At 36.3% G+C, this 18,768-nt stretch overlaps 1 protein-coding gene across 1 annotated transcript; it reads left to right on the top strand.

Moving 5' to 3' along the window:
• Positions 1-10,478: 10,478 nt before the first annotated feature.
• Positions 10,479-13,822, top strand: LOC108678154. The gene is made up of 4 exons (XM_018166503.2): positions 10,479-10,547; positions 11,190-11,218; positions 12,087-12,252; positions 12,661-13,822. The coding sequence occupies exons 1-4, from the start codon at positions 10,503-10,505 to the stop codon at positions 13,597-13,599; spliced, it is 1,179 nt and encodes a 392-aa protein (XP_018021992.1). The 5' UTR covers positions 10,479-10,502; the 3' UTR covers positions 13,600-13,822.
• Positions 13,823-18,768: the final 4,946 nt, after the last annotated feature.

Here is an 18,768-nt window from a genome sequence, read left to right as displayed (position 1 = left end):
AATATCGCGCCAACCACTGCCCCAGCTTTTATTCTGGCTACTCGTATTACGATTGAATTCGATAAGGCGAACCTGCGATGCTAGTGCGAAACATTACGGGTTCTACAGAGAGCTGAAAGATAGCGAGGCATGTGAATTCTATGTCGCGATGCAAGCAATTACGGAGCATTGGAACTATAGATACACTTTTGACTTAATTAGCAACGTATGTTTGTTCTGCTCTGCTGAACGTAGATTCAAAACCACTGTATTTAGTGGCATCAGGAATCAATTGGCACGAAATTTGATGCACACGTCACAGCGCCGGTATATTAACAACTTCAAGGTTTTTTGACCTTTTTTTACAGCAAATATTATATTATCATTCTTGATACAGTAGATATAAAGCCAAAGTTGGCAATATACTCCGAAATTTTTACTTCTATTTATTTACTGAAGAATAAATATATTTTATCTTTTAAAGAGGAACGTTACTTTTGTTTACAAGTGAGTTTAGAGACAAGACAATAGATGGCTTAACGCAAAGCGCTCTACTCTCTGACCACAAGGCGTCAATATAATTCATTGCTTCTTATAAAGTATCGGAACTTAAACAAAAATCAAGCAGATGAAAAGTTGTTCTAGAATAAAATTTTTGACAGGCCGCAACATTATCAGATAACAGTTTACACTCGCGTTTGTGTCCCTTCCTATCAAGTGAAGGGAAATCACATGATTCAACATATCTTTCACTAAATCGCCGATGCCCACTGATCCTACATCTCAGCGCCTCCAACTCCAAGAAATGGTTTTGGCGATCGTGCTGAGTTGCAATCAAGATTAACAGCTATTAACGCTTATTTTGGTATAGTGCATAAATCATTGAACACTCTTACCTAAAGAAGTTACGCTGTGTTCTATTTTTGCTTTGTTGAATCAGTTGGTGAATTGAATTTCTTGTTTTATGTTAACCGAGTACTAATCCAATACTAACAAATACCAATATTCCACATCATACTCCAAATTATGTACAAATTTAGTCTTAAAAGTCGGGCGCCGAAATTTCTAGAAAACGTCTTTACTTTCACAGATGTCACAAATGTTCAATACGTGTGTTTTGCTCGCGCGTATTTTGCTGGCAGCTTCTGATTTCACCATTGAACAAAACTCGTAACCCGTCGAGCAAGCAGGTGTCAGCTCTGCAATGAATTTCTAATAAGGTCCTCAAAAGACTACCAAGCCTCTCTGAATACAATTAAAATTAGCCGCTTTTCTCTCCAAGTAACGATGCATGTAATCAACGTTACCGATGCCTGAGAGCTCATCGACAGGCCGTGCAGGCACTGTCAACTCGTCCGGATCACTTCCAGCAGATCTCATATATAAATATATTACTAAATTATTTGAACGATTACATAGTCGAAATCAATGTTACTAAATAATCAGATATCAAATATAAATATCACCAAACGATTTTTCATGTTGTTTACTGATTTTGTGAGTTATTAGTCCCCCCCCCCCCCCGAACCCAAACAAATGTGAATTTTGAAAAATCAATTGGTGAATCGTTAGATATGGTTTTTACGAATCGAATAATATGTATCTCGATGTTGTAGCACGTTAATGGAATGAGTAGATAGATTTAAAAAAAGAATAATTCCCAGTTTCCTATGAATTTCACGTTTTCTTTAATTTTTTATAAAAAATGTACACGAACAAAAAAGTCTGTCTTAGATTTTCTCCGTCCATAAATAAAAAAATTTTTTTTAGGGATATTCTCCCCTTAAACTGTTTGTCCTGTTAACCTAAATCTCCTTACAATACTGAGCAACAACTTAATTATTAAGTATTAATCAGTACTTAAAATTAAGTAGTGACTCAACATTACTCTAAATTTTCCTAATCTTCCATTCCTCTGATACTCCTTCATACTAATTTTTTCCAAATATTGGAATTGTAATTGTGACCGCACGACCTACCTGACTTCCAACTGATCGACCTCGCTGTGGAATTTTTAGTATTCAAGAAATAAGTATTTTTATTTTGCAGTTCGGATGGAAAGTCATGCATCTGAAAAATGGATGACTTATGAGATTTTTTCCAACTTCAATTCCGTAATTTTTTCGGAGTTCTAATTTTAGTGGAGAGATTGAAAATAATTTCCGTTCTAAATAATTGCACGAGCAGCGGCGAGAAGCTGCTAGCAGCGAACAGCTTATCTGGAAGATATGCAAATACTTTCAATATAAATAGAATTTTGACTTAATGGTAGAACTCGGATCTCACTCAGAATTGAACTACTATACCGAATAGCTTGCATGCCCTGCCATAAAAACGTTGAGACACGCATCTATCAAGGCAAGTGCAGAATTCGATCTTACGCCTTATCAATTGTCTATCGAGTATCATTTCATTAGAGAAATTAAAATTATCAGCCGAACACGCTCTCCCGTCAGCCGGACACGATCTCCCGTCAGCCGGACACGCTCTCCCGTCAGCCGGACACGCTCTCCCGTCAGCCGGACACGATCTCCCGTCAGCCGGACACGCTCTCCCGTCAGCTCTCTCACATTCCCCAGTTCCAAACATTATTTCACATTCACCAGTTTGAAACAGTCACAAATTCAAAGTTAAGAATATTTTCTCGCATTCAAAAGTAGCAAACAATTAGTACCGAGGAATTACTTACTAACTACAGTTTTATTATTATTACAACACTTCTCTTTAACTTCACTTCTTGTTGTTGTTTGTCTGCTGCAAATCTGATAATCGATACTTAACACACTTCTACCTGTCCAATCAGTCTAAAATTTTGCACACTTGCGTAAAGTCGGAGATAATGCATAAATAAATTGACAGAAAAAAATAATTTAATAGGTAAACAAAAAATAAGAAATTCATTGTTTTTGTGACATCGGAGACACCGGTCTCATTAAAAGTGTGGTCATTAAAAATTACTTTTTAAACGCACATTACTTATTAAATACTCTGTCTCGACGCAAAATTAGGTACGGAATTTAAAAAAATTAGTAGGTAAGCAATAAAAGAAACCGAAATGTATTGCAAATTTATTTGAAATTTGACACAGTCAAAATCCCTTCTGAGCCGAGAAATAAAAGTAAATTTCGTTCCTTTATATTTTATATTAGGTTGAAATTTTGCACCAGTATGCCATGGGAATAAATGTATAAGGTAGCATAAAATGACAAACAGGACAATTCACCCTCCAAAACATCTGCTGGTTAGTTTAGCCAGGTCAAGTATTGTACTTGACTGTTTCAGTAGTCAATATCTGCTGTGCGACTAGAATTTAAAAATTTTCTGTGAAATTTTTTGGTTGATTACTTTTAATCTGGTCAAATTTTTTTATGACAAATGACATTTCGAAACTATCATTCAGTTTCACAATAAGTGGAAAAATGGTGCCGCTAAATTCGAAATTTTTCAATTATACTAACTTGATGCTATTGTCAAATTATTTCCAGTTCTTTTATGCTTCAATGTAGGAAATGCCCGTTGATATTTGAAATAAGTAATTTCGTGTTCGGACTTTCACGAATTGTTAGCCATTAAATTACCGTACACAGTCATCACGCAGTGCGTCATATCCTGAATATGTCAGTGCCGGGCACGCTGCTCACTCCAATTTTTTTAGTTGACTATTATCACTTCTGAAATTCAATAAAGTTTCGCGTGATTCTGCTAGCGAGCAAACGTGCAATAACATGGTAGCTTAAAATTTAGCTGTGGGCTCTAGTGTGCTTTAACTACTGTAAATTAACACATTCTTTAAAAGGTCAAAATATTATTAGCGATGATATTTTGCACGTGTCTAAGTTAAAATGGTGTACAAGTGTGAAGTTGCTAATTTGCGCTAATCAATGATAAGATCAATGAGCGCTGCATGGTGAATCATCGTACCCGGTAAATAACAGGTTAAAAATATGAGTTCAAATATCGCAGAAATTAGAGTAATGTTTGTTTTGATAGAAAAGTTCCACTACCCTTTTAGCTGTGCAATATACGAGTAAATCCCTGCAAAGGGTTAAATTACAATTCAAGTACGAATGTGAGAAGCTAAAAGAAACAAAATATAAAAATTTCATCATGTCAACCCTAAATATGGTAGAATGTTGAAACTCTTGTCAGAAGGATAAACGAAACGTTTGAAGCACGTTTCGAATCGAAGAGATGAACAGATATCTGATACAGATATCTGAATGAACAGATAGAGATATCAGAGATGACCTAGAGATGAACAGATATCTGATATATTGTATATTCAGTCATCTTTATTCATGAATCTTCTTTTAAGATTAGCATTCTCATTTATTCCAAATATTGAACCTAGACGAAAAGCCTTTTTTATCTTTATTCTAATAGCGAAGAATTTGTGCGGCTTGAATCGTCAGTCCCTTGTCGAAAACTATTTTTAAACCTGAGGCACTGATGCGTTCTAGAAATCTGATCAAAGTTTACCATTCCATCGATCGACATGATCAACGAGAGAACGAGATCTTCAGTTCTCAGTAAGAGGACCAAACCTCAACCTCCAGGACTTCCAATAGGAACGTTGGGTACGGAGATTTGGCGGATTTTTTTATAACGACGTAACGCGAGCAAATGGGAGTTGTTAACGTGTACTCCTGCCACTGGCTTGGCACCGGAGGAGGGCCGACGTAAGTTGCCACCAACGTGAAGGCGCTGAAGTCCCCATCGTTGGGTGGTGCGTGGGTGCCAACTAGAACCTTGGAGAGTGGGTTAGAATTGCCTCATTTATATGAGAGACACTGTAGAACAAGATATCTTGAACATATTCTTCGTATTCTGAATAATTTAGTAAAAAGTCAAACATAGAGGTTCTGTCGAATTTTACTCACCTACTACGCCAGCTATAAAAGCAGACAGGAGAGAAAACTTTTAGTACTATTAACTAAAATAACTGATTATGATGATAATGAATCTTTACCATACTTTACTTCTACATTCGGATCAATTTGTTTATATTCACGTATATGTATGTATTCAAAAGCCAAATAATTTCTTACCATAGGCTTCGTGATTAAAATCAAATTATTCTTAGATTATATTAAGAGATCCTCCATAAATTTTATGTTTACCTGAACGTTAACGAAGCGAGAGGCGTGATTTGCTGTCGGTGCAAAGGGCAGAACGCGAATATTTTCCACTCGAATGCCACCCGCCAAGTCGATCAGAATCCATGGCTGATCGTACGTTCGGTTGTCCGTTGAGTGGTAAAAAGTCGTGTCGTTGCCGTCGACTACCATTGTTGCATTGCTGTTGTAAACCATCAGTTTTTGTGGGTTACATCACTTATGAAAGAAAACGTTACAAGGAATAAATGAAAAATTAATTTTATCTGTGGTGGTACAGAGCAGCACCCTAACGAACCACTTAGTGCAAACACATATATAATGGTTATTTTGGGAATAAATTACTTTTCGATGAAAAAGACATTTAAGCCAACAAAAGACAGTTCAATTTCTAGGTAACGGGAACTTTACCTAATTCTATATAAATTGCTTATTCAACAAATGATTAGATATTTAATTTCTTCTCCTTTTGCATAAGCAAGTGTTTATTCGAATATTCAAGTCAAGATTTATTCATAATCAAATAGTTTATTCGAATCTTGTTGTTGATGGCAACAATTAAACAGTCACCTAGTAGAAATTTAACTCATTTCATCTCATCTACTGTAAACAAAGTCACGGCGGCATCTGCAAATTTTCCAATATAATCGATTAGTAAACAAATAGCTTTACTCGTGATAAAAAGAAATGTGTTAATATAAGTGAAAATATATCGTTAGATATACGGGTATATCAGGGTATTTGGACAGAATTAAAACTTGCTATATTGGCAGAATAGGAGGAGTGGCTGTCACTGGCTTGCCCAGCGCGCTGTTGTAGCGGCCACGGCCGCCAAAACGCTCAAAACGCATCGATGGCGCGGCGGTGGCCGCCACCGCAGGGTAGACGCTGCACACTCCTGCGCACAACGGCCGTGCGCAATGCATCCATTAAGTTGTGCGCAATTCCTTGTATACCTCGTATATGTATATTGCGTATTTCATATTTCGAAATTTGAGAATAAATACTATTTTGGACTATTATTGTAAAAAATATATTTTTATTGTAAACATAGTTTATTATATTGGAACATGTTAAATTGGGTTGCATAAAATCCACATGTGAGAATTCTAATCATGATCTGCATTCACGGCTAACTTAATAATGCCGCATCATGGGTAAACTTTAGGAATATCTTCAAATGCATCTTAGTAAGAAAATAATTATTTATGACGATATTGACTAGTAGCTTTCTTCACCATTAAAAATGTTAACTGAAACCGGGTTAATTTAGCTTTAAGATTATTCTCTGTAAATTGTTTTTGCTGAGATTTAAGTGTACGATAAGCATTAGGCAAAACTGAATCTAGATTTGCAGGGCTTAAATAATTTGATTCTGATTGTTATCTTGACTGACAGGGAAGTTGAAGAGAAAGATCCAAAAGCTTATTTGTCAACAAGCGAAGCATCAAAATGATTGAAAATTTTGAAGCCCTTTTGTGTATAGTTAACTGCAATGACAATGACCACACATTGGTTCAAGCATTGCCAATACTACAACATAATTCTGCAATTGATCTACATATCTATGACGGGTCAGGTAGAATTTTCACTTTCTTGTATCCAATTTAGAAATATTTTTATCTCAGTTCAAAAAAATAATTATATTTCATTCACACCCACCGTTTTCGAAATGGAAGAAGTCGCAGTTCTTTTGGCCGCAGAGGAGCGCGCACATCAAGTCGTTAGCAACAGGCGCGATCTGAGGCTCGTCAAGCGCGCAATTGCTTGCTTTGCTCTCGGTTATCCAGGGCACAGCGCGGGCGTTGGTCGTGCAATGAAGCAGGAGTGCAAGCACGACAAATTTCATTATGATTGTTTACCACTAGTTAAATACCTTTAATTTTATTCTGATTATTTTACGGTGAATAATTTCTGTTAATTTAAATCGAATTTTGATAATGATTATGATGAAGAATTGAAGTTTGGGCGATGAGACAGTCGTGTAAAATGCATAATTTCAGGCAAATCCAATTAGCTGCATAAGCTCATTTCATTTCTGGTTTTGATAAGGGTAATATAATCAGTCGTTTTACAAAGAATTTTAAATAATCAGTTAGTCTACTCTGTACAAATGCACGCAAATTATGAAAAAAAATTAAATAACGTTACGACTGTTCAACATAGAGAGTTACCTTTGTCCAATTAGGGATAATGTTAACAATCGTGGTAGAGATGCAAGCAAAAAGTAAGAATTCTAATTATATCGATGTTTTAGTTCCATAATTTGCGAAAACCAAAAAATTTACATCACCGTATAAACTAGTTACAAGCATTATCACGCAGGCATTCAACAAAACAAAAATTAAATATTTCTTAGATGTAAAATGCAACATAGCCAAACATTTTGCAGCTAAAAAATTTCTTTTATTGGTCATTTTCCAAAATAAATTGTAATGCGCATTCGAATTAAACAAACTTACGGAAATTTTTATCTCAATTCCAGTCAGTCAAAAATTTAGGAGTGATAGCTGACCTGTCAATAAAGCACAACCTGCCACTCGGCAGCAAAGCGGGCAAGTGTAACTTGAGCCGCTCTGTCGAGCCTCCAACACGGTACTCAATCGATCCGTGATTCACTTTTGAGTTGTGAATTTTCTGTAATTTTTGCGCACAGGAATGACTACTATGCAAAATTACTGTGAAGGAGGTCATTTAGTTCATTGCCATGGTTTGAAAACCAGTCACCGTCATTCGGAAAAAAACTAACGTTCCAAGGTATATTTTTACTTCTCAGACACTTCTTCAACTAATCATGCTCGTCTTGCAAGAGGCATTCGACTTCGAAAAATTTTTCCTATGTATAATTAGGATATACAAATTTTTTAACTGAGTTCCCTGACCTTACTTATCTGACAATCGCAGCATGTTGAGAGGCACAGCGTGGACCCATTAGAATATTAGGCCCAGATTTTGATGTTAGACCCAGATTTTGATGTTAGACCCAGATTTTGCTGTTAGACCCAGATTTTGATGTTAGACCCAGATTTTGATGTTAGATCCAGATTTTGATGTTAGACCCAGATTTTGGTGTTAGACCCAGATTTTGATGTTAGACCCAGATTTTGATGTTTGACCCAGATTTTGGTGTTAGAACCAGATTTTGATGTTAGACCCAGATTGATATTAGACCCGGTTTGGCGTTGTCATTGATTGACAAAGACCCCGACGGACCAAAAAGTTCGACAAAAGCTCACACTGCCATAGATTTATAGTTATATTGATCCAGAGACAGAGCTTGATAATCATATTCAAACTAGAATCTGAAACTTGAATTAGGTTCAACAAAATTTCAATCTACAAATGAAAACGAAATGAATTATTATTTTGATAATAATCAACAATATATGACGGTAATGACTAATAATTTCTACATAAATTTTTCCACCTCATGCTATAAGGTACAACGATAAAATTTAAAAAAAATTCTCTTGCAAATAATTTTTAAGACATTCAAAGGGGCTCGACAAACAATTATAAGTAGTTTAAGGTCATATATTACACGATTTACATAAAAATCATTGGGAATGACAATATGATGCAATTGTTTTCTTGCTTTACTAAATTAATATTTATTATTATTTCTAATTCATATTGGTACAGGCTTTTAACTAATTTAAAAGTTTCAGTTTCCTCTTTCCATCCTGACACGAGTAAATTTCAAGCTCAGCAGATTCCCATATCCGACAAAGGTCAATATAAATTTGATTGAAGTTCAATTTCAGTTTAATTTAAAGTTCAATTCAATATAATTGAAATTAAGCCAGCAGGAACATAATTTTGATCGCTGACGAGACAACCTTTATCCAGGAAAAACTTAAACACCTTAACAACGAACAGGAATAAAATATAAATGAAATTTAGTGTTTTTCATTGTTCATTTTCATTACATGAAGTCGACATTACCCAAACTCAATCCTAACAAAATTCATTCTTCTCCACTCACCTGCTACCTATACATGTCGTTAAGGCACTCGGAAAAGAATCTTGTAATTTAGAAAGTCATGCCGACGTGCAAATCAATTTATTCAAAGTTGACGGTTCTACACGTGCGCTGAAAGTGCTCGCTCTCTCTCCAGTCACTCTCGAATTCGAAGAATCAATCTCCCGATACCGGATATTTGTTAACGAGATAACTTACTAAGCACTGTTACGAAACGGTCTTGGAGGAAACCCTAAAAGTAAAATCTCATAAATATCCGAGCAGCAGGAAACAACGAAAGCACACGGCTTTAAAATGCTTAAAGTAAATTAATTTTGAAGATCTAGTGTGTGTTGTAAATCTTCAGATGCTGTGACATGAACTCTCACCTTTAGTACTGCATCTTGAACCAAAAGTCCGTTAAGGAAATATTCCCCAGGAATATAAGAGTAAATCTCGTCTGACTTCTTACTGTTTTAGTCCTATAATCCCCCGTGGGCAGCACTAGCGAAAGCACATGAAAAAATCTTTAGTTTAAATTTAACGGTTGACACATGAGGTTCATAGTCAAGAAACTTCTCAGTTAAGGAACAGGCAGTGACTACTTATATCAAATTGGCTTGTCGTCCCACAGAGGTTGCGAACACATATCGGCTTGACACCAAGCTGACTCTTGGAGAACAATTCCCGTCATGCTTGCTGCGTGTAGAAGGAACTCTTTCATTTCAAAACCGGCCTTTCTTACCTTTCCTGTTGCGAGGTATTTCAGCAGCTTTGTCTATGTAGCTCGTACTGCACCTACGTCAATTTGATAGAGACGTCGTCAGTGATGTGCATCGGAAATGGTGGGGCAGTAGTACATAAATACTTTAATTAATTCATCAGTTTCTTTTAAGGCTCCTAAGTAACTGGAGGTACGTTTAAAGACATATTTTGATCGGAAATAATCTCTAGCAATTCGCGGCTACATTATCGTTTCGCAATTAATCCGGAAAGTAGTTAAAAATGCTATTTAAATTGAGTCAGCCCATCTCGGCGTTCAACAATGAAGGCATCAAATCTTGAACAACCGAGTCGACTGGGTTAGCGGATGCAGATATTATGTTTTTATAAACTCAGTTAATTTCTTTTAGAAACTCTGTTAATTTAACACGTGAAAGTAATACTAAGAAAAGAGCCAGCTATATTTATTAACGAAATTCTTGAAAATTTTAAAATGAAAGTTGTAGAATTTATTAGGATGAAGCACGCAATCGATTCAGAAGATAATGTTCATATAGATTAATATCTAAAAATAAAAATTCAACATTTCCATCTTGTTTAGATGGAAATTTCCGTGGCGTAACACCACAGTAACAAGGGAAAGCGGCAGTGGCCGGTATATAAGGGCTCGCCTGTTGCTCGGGTCACTCAGTCGGGACACAGCAGCAGAAGTTAACGCACACATCATGTCTTCCTCGCACGTTCTCCACGCAGCTCTTCTAGTCATCTCGGTGTGCACGAGTGTCTTATTCAAGCCAAACCAATGGAAGAGTAACTCTTGCCGCTGTAGTGTCGTAATCTCAAGGAAAAAGTTTCGTCATGAATACGAAACTTCAATTTAATTTATACTACGTCTCTACGCAAAATTCGAATTTCTTGAATCATTTTAGCAGCCATTGCGTCTCCAGTTTTTATGAAACATATGACATGTTCAAGTTTGGCCTGCTGATTCCCTGATGATTTTTTTGCTTCTATGAACATTACTTACTATTTGAACAATACTCTACTCTTTACACCAAGGAATTGCTACCAGAACACGCGTACCAAATAAAAACATAAATTTTATGTTTGCGATAGAAAAAAGTAGAAAAGTTCATTTGTCAAAAAATGTGAGCCCATTTTATTTGTTTTAAATAGGTTATATTGAAACCCACGTAATACTGAATGTATCCGCATAACTAAAGCTATGAGAACAGAGGTCACTTTCATTTATTATCATTTACTCGTGAATGATATGAATTCCCCTTGCCGCAGTCATGCCACTTAAATTTCTAGCAAAAAGAACATTTTTTCGCAAATTTTACCTCACTCGGAATTCTTTATTCTTTATATGATATTTTGCCAGTGTTGATAACGATGTTTTGATTTTTCAGGTAGCCTACGTTGCTGCTGGTCCGAAAGCGTGAGTATGCAATGTATTAACATAACATAACATAGTGATCTCGGCGCTGAAGTGTAGGCCTGATGTGGCCTGTCGCCGATTCTTTTCCTTTTCGTGCCTTGTTCATAGATCTAAACTCGTGTCATTTGACCGGATCTTTTCATGACTGACGATAGTTTGAAGTAGCTACTAGACTTCCACCGGGTTCGATAAGGAGCTAGGCATTTCAAATCTGAACATATATTTTTCCATAGCTTTATCTAGTCTGTTCTGGAACGCGTTCATACTTGGAGCTCCAACGATGTCAGCGGGGAGGCTGTTCCACATGTCGGTGATTCGAAGCGAGAAGAAATTTTGTCGCGTGGAGAAGTTGATTGCATTTATCGTGAACATCTACGCAACAAAGTGGTATACATCAGTAATACGACAGTTATATTACATGATGATGTACAATAACTGTACAACAATACAACAAATTCGTGTTCAAGAGCCGTACATCACCTACACAACACGCTAGAACTGAATAGTTTAACAGATTACAGATAAATCCAGCCATCACGCATGTTCAAAGCGGCAAATAATTTACACGATTGCTACGGGGTATTTTAGAGACACAGTATACGATTTATTACTTCGATTTAGTTAGTTACTTTGATTGGAATTTTTGTTAACACTATTTCCGTGTTGGATGAACAAAGATAAGTCGGGCAATGATACTTATTAACCTCGTGAGCAAATGTTACATTCTGAAATGATTATGCTAAAAATCAATTTATACTTGTCCATTTGGACGTATTTCCATAGAAATGCTGCAATATTCAGATATATATTTCTTACTCCATTCACAACAGTTTTTTTTAGTAGTTTAACGATGTACTTCGTTTCCCAGTCTTGGGTTCGAGTGCAAAGAGGAAGGCCGCTTCCCCAACCCTTCAGACTGCACGTCCTTCTTCACGTGCGTGAAGGACAACGACGGGGACTACGTATCCTTCGAAGGATCCTGCAGAGGATACGCCTTTGACGCCGGACGACAAGTCTGCGTCTCTACTGAAACAGTGAGATCATCGAAACAAAATTCAAGCAGATATGAATGTAATAAAACTAGAAGGGCTCCCAACAGTTCTATTAATGAATTTCTTCAAAATTTCGATTTATTCTGAAGTTCATGGGATTTTCATCTTTTGAAGTATATGCTTTTGTAGTTTAAATTATTTTAGGAGTTCTATAAGCTCACGGACAAATTTACTTCCTGTCTTGTTAGTTACCAAATTGCAAGAAATTCCAGTTGAAACTGCAATTTATTTTAATGCTTCACATTTCAAAACTGAGAAATTAGTGACAAAACTATTCGACTGTTATTTCATCAATTATTGACTGGTTTAGGTTCAGAGATGAACAACATTTGATTCGTATGTCAAATGAAAAACATAATTATTTGTACTTAATGACTATTTTCATTCCAGGTTCCTGATTGCTCACCCCGTAAATCAAGGCATATTAGCTCCAATCCTCAATATGCCGAGCTCTGTACGAACGACTCGTTCATTTGCGTGGACTGCAAGACGGTCATCAACTGCGTTAATGGCACAGCCTTCGAAGACTCCACTTGTACGTCTGGCTTCACATGTCAGACGCCAGCATCTTTCGAGGGCCAGGCCACTTGTTACACAACACAAACCCAAGACAATGAGTGTCAGTGTGAGGAAGACAACCATTTTGAGACAGATCCTTATAATCCCAACGGATTCTACTTCTGTCCATCGAACGGCAGTGATCCGATGGTTTATCATTGCCCGGATGAGATGATGTTCGATGAAACCTTGATAGACTGCACCAACCCTGAAGGGATCCCTGCATGCACCAAAAGCGGAGTTTTTTCAAACCCATCCAACTGCAGCCAGTATTACATGTGTATCCGAACATCATCAGGCTGGGCGCAGAAAATCTTTGATTGTGAAGACGATTTGATGTTCAACGACAACACCAAGAATTGTTCAGACCCTTGCAGTTGGCCTACGACGACTTTTGACTGCACCGAAGAAGGAAGGTTTGCAGATCCTAGCAGCTGCGAGAACTTCTACCTGTGTATCGCTGACCCTGAAGAAGAAGGTGACTTCATCCAAACGCTAAAGAGGTGCCCCTTGAATTACATTTGGGATCCTAACGCCTCAAACAGCTCCGGGCATTGCGCTTCACCTACCAACCCCAAAACCACCAAGTGCACTCCAGTCGTCGAGAGCACATGCGAGATCCCCATCACTTGTGGCAACGGGACCTCCCGCTCCGCCCCCTCTCCAAGCAGACGCTCCGCATTCCGCGGACAAATGCTAAGCTTCGTTTCCGGGGCAGACCCAATCCAGAACGTTATTGACATCATGAATGACGTCAGTTCAAAGCTTTAAAAATATCAAGCATGTGCTCAATTAAGTAAATAGTCCAAATGCTAAGCTTCATCAGCACTCATCGGGTCGTACGTCCGTTTGTTAAATATATATAATCGTTTCAAGTTTTATTGTTGTTCCATTGTTGTTGATTATTTATAGTTAAATAAATCTCTCCCAAAATTGTATATCAATGTCCTTCGACCAAGCACATTTCTGCATGCGATAAGTAGCTACAATTCTCAAATGGTCATTGAAAGCTTCAGACAAGGAAAGGAATTAAAATGACAACCCTGTCATGAAGCAATCTTGGTATGAGAGCTGTTCCTATATAAACATTTTTATCTCACTGATATTATAATCTTACTGATTACCTTCTCACAATTTTATAAAACACATACAAAAATTTCTGTCTCTCTGAAGAGCTTGTCGCATGTATCAACATGGCAGCAAATATTCCTTCTTTTGACAATGACATGTGCGACTATTGATTACCAAAATGCAGACTGTTTTCGTAAGAGGAAATATTTGCATGTTGCTCGTTCAAATTTACCACGAATGAATCTAAGCGTATGTTAAAAAGGGATTTGAGATTACGATATTAAACGTTTCTTTATGAACAGATGCCTGTTATAGTTTAGTTGTTCATTTGCTCCTATCGTTCAGTCTTGCGTTGCAAGAGTGTAAACCAAAAATACGTTTAGTAGAACAAAATTCCCCCTTAAAATTTTTTAATATGTCCTTGCATACAATTATCCAGTAGGAATATTTTGACGAACATGAAAAATATCGCAATATCTATTGACAACGCGTGAAAAACGATAGAGATAACAAAACTACAGTAAAATAGAAATCAGAATAGAGAACAACATTTTTTAATTTTTCCATTTCCGCGGACTTGAGTGAAATTTGTCTTGAATGGTGATGCGATGTTTCTTATTCCATAGCAAAAAGTAACCTTTGATTAGATCTTCGATTTGACCCACAAATGTGTTATATCATATTTCCAAACGCGAAAGCAGCTGGAACCTGTTCATATAGCTAATAATATAAAAGGAGTCATAGTTAATACTTGTACATCGATACATTTACCTTTGATCATATGTAACACAGTAAATTTATTTTAGATAGCCTTGTAGATATGACTGAGCATTTATTAGTCATTCAATTAGGCAACTTCTTGGTGACTGTGTCAATAATTCTTTTTAACAATATATTAAAAAAAATCACTCCTGGTAAACCCGATCGAAGTGGTGCGAGATTCGTGTAAATTGATGCAGTATTTTAAAATACGAGTAATACAGCTATGATAATCGTCTAAGGTGGATTATCGAGTAATCATGTGATCGGTGGCGAGAATAAACAAACTTTCTTTTATTTATTCAGGAAGAAGTTACAATCTGTGGCACAAACACGGTTATGATATAAAAATATGAAGAGAAGATTATTCTTTCGTTTTAGTATTTAATTTGCGACGGTGCGACGTCTCCTTGCATTAATCTGTTTTGTAGAATAAGTTAAATATTATTAATAAAAGGCAATGACATTCGATTTGAGGGGAAAACCGGGAAACTAACATCTGAAAATATAATTAATGTACATATGAATTAAGAGAGTAGGTGAAATTATAGTTGCTTATCAACAATTGCATTATTATCAAGGCGATAACAGGCGATAAGTGAGAATGATGGTAATGAATAAAGACTTTGTGAGCTCTGAACCGCATTCCTCAATCGTGATACCTGGAATCAGCAATTTTCAGAACAAACTATGATGGAATAATCGATGCAAGGATGAATTGAAATTCAAAGGTTTGTATGCGAGGGAGCTGATCTCTGATGTGGAGTACCGTAGAGATTATTGGTGATGGAGACGTCAACTCAGAGATGTGAGTAAAGCCGAAATCAGAATGGGCCGGATTTAATTATGGGAAAAATCAACTATAAAAATCAACTATAGAATAACTATTGTTATTCTATATTCTTCTTATATTTTGTTATTCTATATGAGCTGAAAATTTCATTTTTTAAATTTTACTACAATTCTAATTGCAGGAATAAAATTTTTCCGTCCGGAGTATGCGAAGAAATGTCATAAGAAAACAAACTTATTTAAGCTTAAGACACAAATATTTCTTTTCTCGTATTTTCATATTGATGAAGAACCTCATAAGATGAAGTTTTTTTTAGACAGGGACCCAGTGATGCTAAAGGTTAGTACCCTAATTCTTGGCATAAAATTGCGCTTTGCGTGCGCGTCAAAACACAACATAACGCAGGCTATAATTTTTAAAATGACTATGGAATACGGCTTCCGTGAAGACAGACTTGTATAACATTTTATGATTAATGAATCAATATCGTGTTATTGAAGAATTTTTCGAGATTTCGTGAAATTTTTTAGGAATTCGTACAAATTGTAAAGAATTCGTGAAAATTTTCGAGAATTCGCGCACTCAACGACGTGTGATGTAGCTGATGGTGGAGTGACCGATGTGTGCGAAAATCACGCTTGGCGTGCTGCTCTCTCTAGGCTGCTTTGGATAATGTTACTTGTAGACCGGTCCCTGGGGCCTAATATCCAAAAATAGTTGCAGATGAATTATGAGTGCACTACTACTTCAGCCTATGCCTATAAACAAAAATATGAACAGAGTCACTAAACATTATAAGTAGTAGAGAACGGAAGAAGTCAGTATAAACTAGAATTTTTTCTGTTACTGAAATAGTTCCTTTGTTGATCGTTCGCACGGTTAGGTTTTTCCGTAAATTTTGACTGAGCATCAGCGACTTGGAGGCTGCGGGGGCTAGTCTGTAACAGAGAAATCGATGTCAGGAATTATACGAATTATTATAATATTTAAAATAAATTCTTATACTATTTCTAGATTTCTAAACTTAGTTATTATTCGGTGTTTGTAACACCTGTAAATTAAGGCAACAGGGTAAAATTACGATAGAAATTGAACACATTTTCACATTCTGTAGTCAAAAGAACTCGTCTTCCTCGAATCACTTGCTTCATGTCCTTATTTTTAAACTAGGAAATCGGGAAATCTTATATAATCTTATAGGGAAATCCCCCCACATCCCTGAACAAATTGCGAATCCTTTGCTTCTAAACCTGTCCCAATAGCAGCATGATATTTTTCTGAGGATATTAAAAACTTTCTCGCCTAGCCCCAACGTTATTAATTCTGTACAACCCGCTTTCGTTTAAGAAAGCAATAACTAATGACACAGAAATTAAATTCAAGAAAAAGATCTGAATTTGATCGATGAAAAAAGAAATTTCAATATGATATGTTGTAAATTTTCAAATTCAGTTAGCAAAATGATTTTCATGACCGAAAAGTCAAAGTATTTATACAATTATGTTTATCTGAATAAGCACTAACTGAACCAGGCGTATTTCCAGAATTATGCCAACAGGCCTAATAGAACCTTTTTTGCAACTTATTTCAGATAATTATATTACAATGTAGCAAGAGATGATACGATAATCCATCTGCAAATTCTAGAACTTTTGTTAACAATTATTAACCTAAAGTAAAACTCTCAGTGCGGTTGAATTAATTTCTAATTTTATTTGCATGTTAAACGTTACTTTGAACGCGACTGTTGAATTCGTTGCGAGGCGCAACAGTTATATTTCTCGAATTACCTTAGAATCTCCGAACAGAAAATGAAACTAAGTTAAAACAGAGTAAGCATAAATCCTATCTGATGACGCGTTAAAAATGTTTTGGAGCCAATTGTTTAAAATTGTATTAATACTTATGTTTATGTCTCATAAAAATGTATGATACGTTCATACAAGGTTCAATTTTGGGCTTGAAGATATCAACGGAACAAAAATGTCATACTCGTACATGAATATCACCAAAACATAAACTAGCTTTACTATATGGTGCACGATCTAATTTGTCAAACCAAGCAGTGCAGGAGTCGTATATATTAGTTTCTAAAAGAAATCAATATAAATTTTTTATCAAATCGTTTTGCAAGTGATTCTCCCTTCCGTATAACTCCACTTAAAATTATCTTACGCTGATCTATCATTAATGTTTTTCATTAAATTTTTAGCTACTTATATTCTTGAAATTTATTAATGATGAACCATCGATAATTATTTTGATAGTTGATCATACTGTAGTGTATAATACTAAGCATTATTACTGGTCAATCCATATTGCTTAATAAGTTGTACTTATAAATAATCATTTTTATATGCATGCTTTTTTATGGGCAGTTGAGAATAATGAGTATTATTAAATTATTTATCACGGACAACACTGAAAAAAATAACTCGGTACTCACTGCAGTGAGTGACAGAGAGCGCATTTCCTCGTCGACGGAAACGTGAAGCTACGGACGGACAGACAGACAGACGGACGGACTAACGGACGGACGGACATGGCGAGCACAATAGCGCCTTTTTTCCATAAATGAGAAAATGCGCTAAAAATGGTCATAATGTAATGTCATGCATCTACTAACCAACATCTCATCAATAAGTACATATCATCACAATAATGCCGGCAGAGATACCAAGGCAGTTTTTAGCGCATTTTCTCATTTATGGAAAAAATGCACTATTGTGCTCGCCATGTCCGTCCGTCCGTCCGTCTGTCTGTCTGTCTGTCTGTCCGTCTGTCCGTGACCTCAAGTTATCGTCGACGAGAAAATGCGCTCTCTGTTACTCACTGCAGTGAGTACTGAGTTATTTTTTTATTCAGTCGCCCCGTGTGTCGAGAGCATCACAGACATCCTCTGACTCCTGCTTGCTGGTCACGTTCGGTTAGATTTTTCCTCCTTCAAGGGTACACCCAGAGAAATGTTTGAGACCTTGTCCGAATAGCAATGCACTTTTTGCCTCATGTGGGTCATTCTGACCTATTTTGGCCCAGCTTTTGTGTTCTGTGCATGGGCGTTTAGTGAATAACTTGCGCTAATGCATTATTTGGTTTGGCTTGGAATTCAATTTCTTTCAGTCAATGATTATGTTTTTCACTTAATTTTTTTTTGCAAATTATTGTCCTGGGTTACTTATTTTGGCTCTATGTTTGACGTGAGGCAGGGGCGTGCAAACAAGACTGACGAGAACCAATATACTTATTTCTGATCAAAATAATAATATTCTGTCAAATAAAAAAAAATAATAGAGACTCAAGTCTCCTGCTTCAGTAGG

This window comes from Hyalella azteca, unplaced genomic scaffold (assembly GCF_000764305.2).
Source record: "Hyalella azteca isolate HAZT.00-mixed unplaced genomic scaffold, Hazt_2.0.2 contig2099, whole genome shotgun sequence".
NCBI lineage: Eukaryota > Metazoa > Arthropoda > Malacostraca > Amphipoda > Hyalellidae > Hyalella > Hyalella azteca.
Note: the sequence above shows the minus strand (reverse complement) of the source record. Positions and strands in the feature narration are given on the sequence as shown.

Excerpts from the sequence above, each read along its gene's own strand:
- LOC108678154 (XM_018166503.2), top strand. The coding sequence starts at position 10,503 with ATGTCTTCCTCGCACGTTCTCCACGCAGCTCTTCTAGTCATCTCG. Across the intron at positions 11,219-12,086 it reads GTTGCTGCTGGTCCGAAAGC|TCTTGGGTTCGAGTGCAAAG; the intron begins GTGAGTATGCAA and ends TTCGTTTCCCAG. Across the intron at positions 12,253-12,660 it reads TCTGCGTCTCTACTGAAACA|GTTCCTGATTGCTCACCCCG; the intron begins GTGAGATCATCG and ends TTTTCATTCCAG.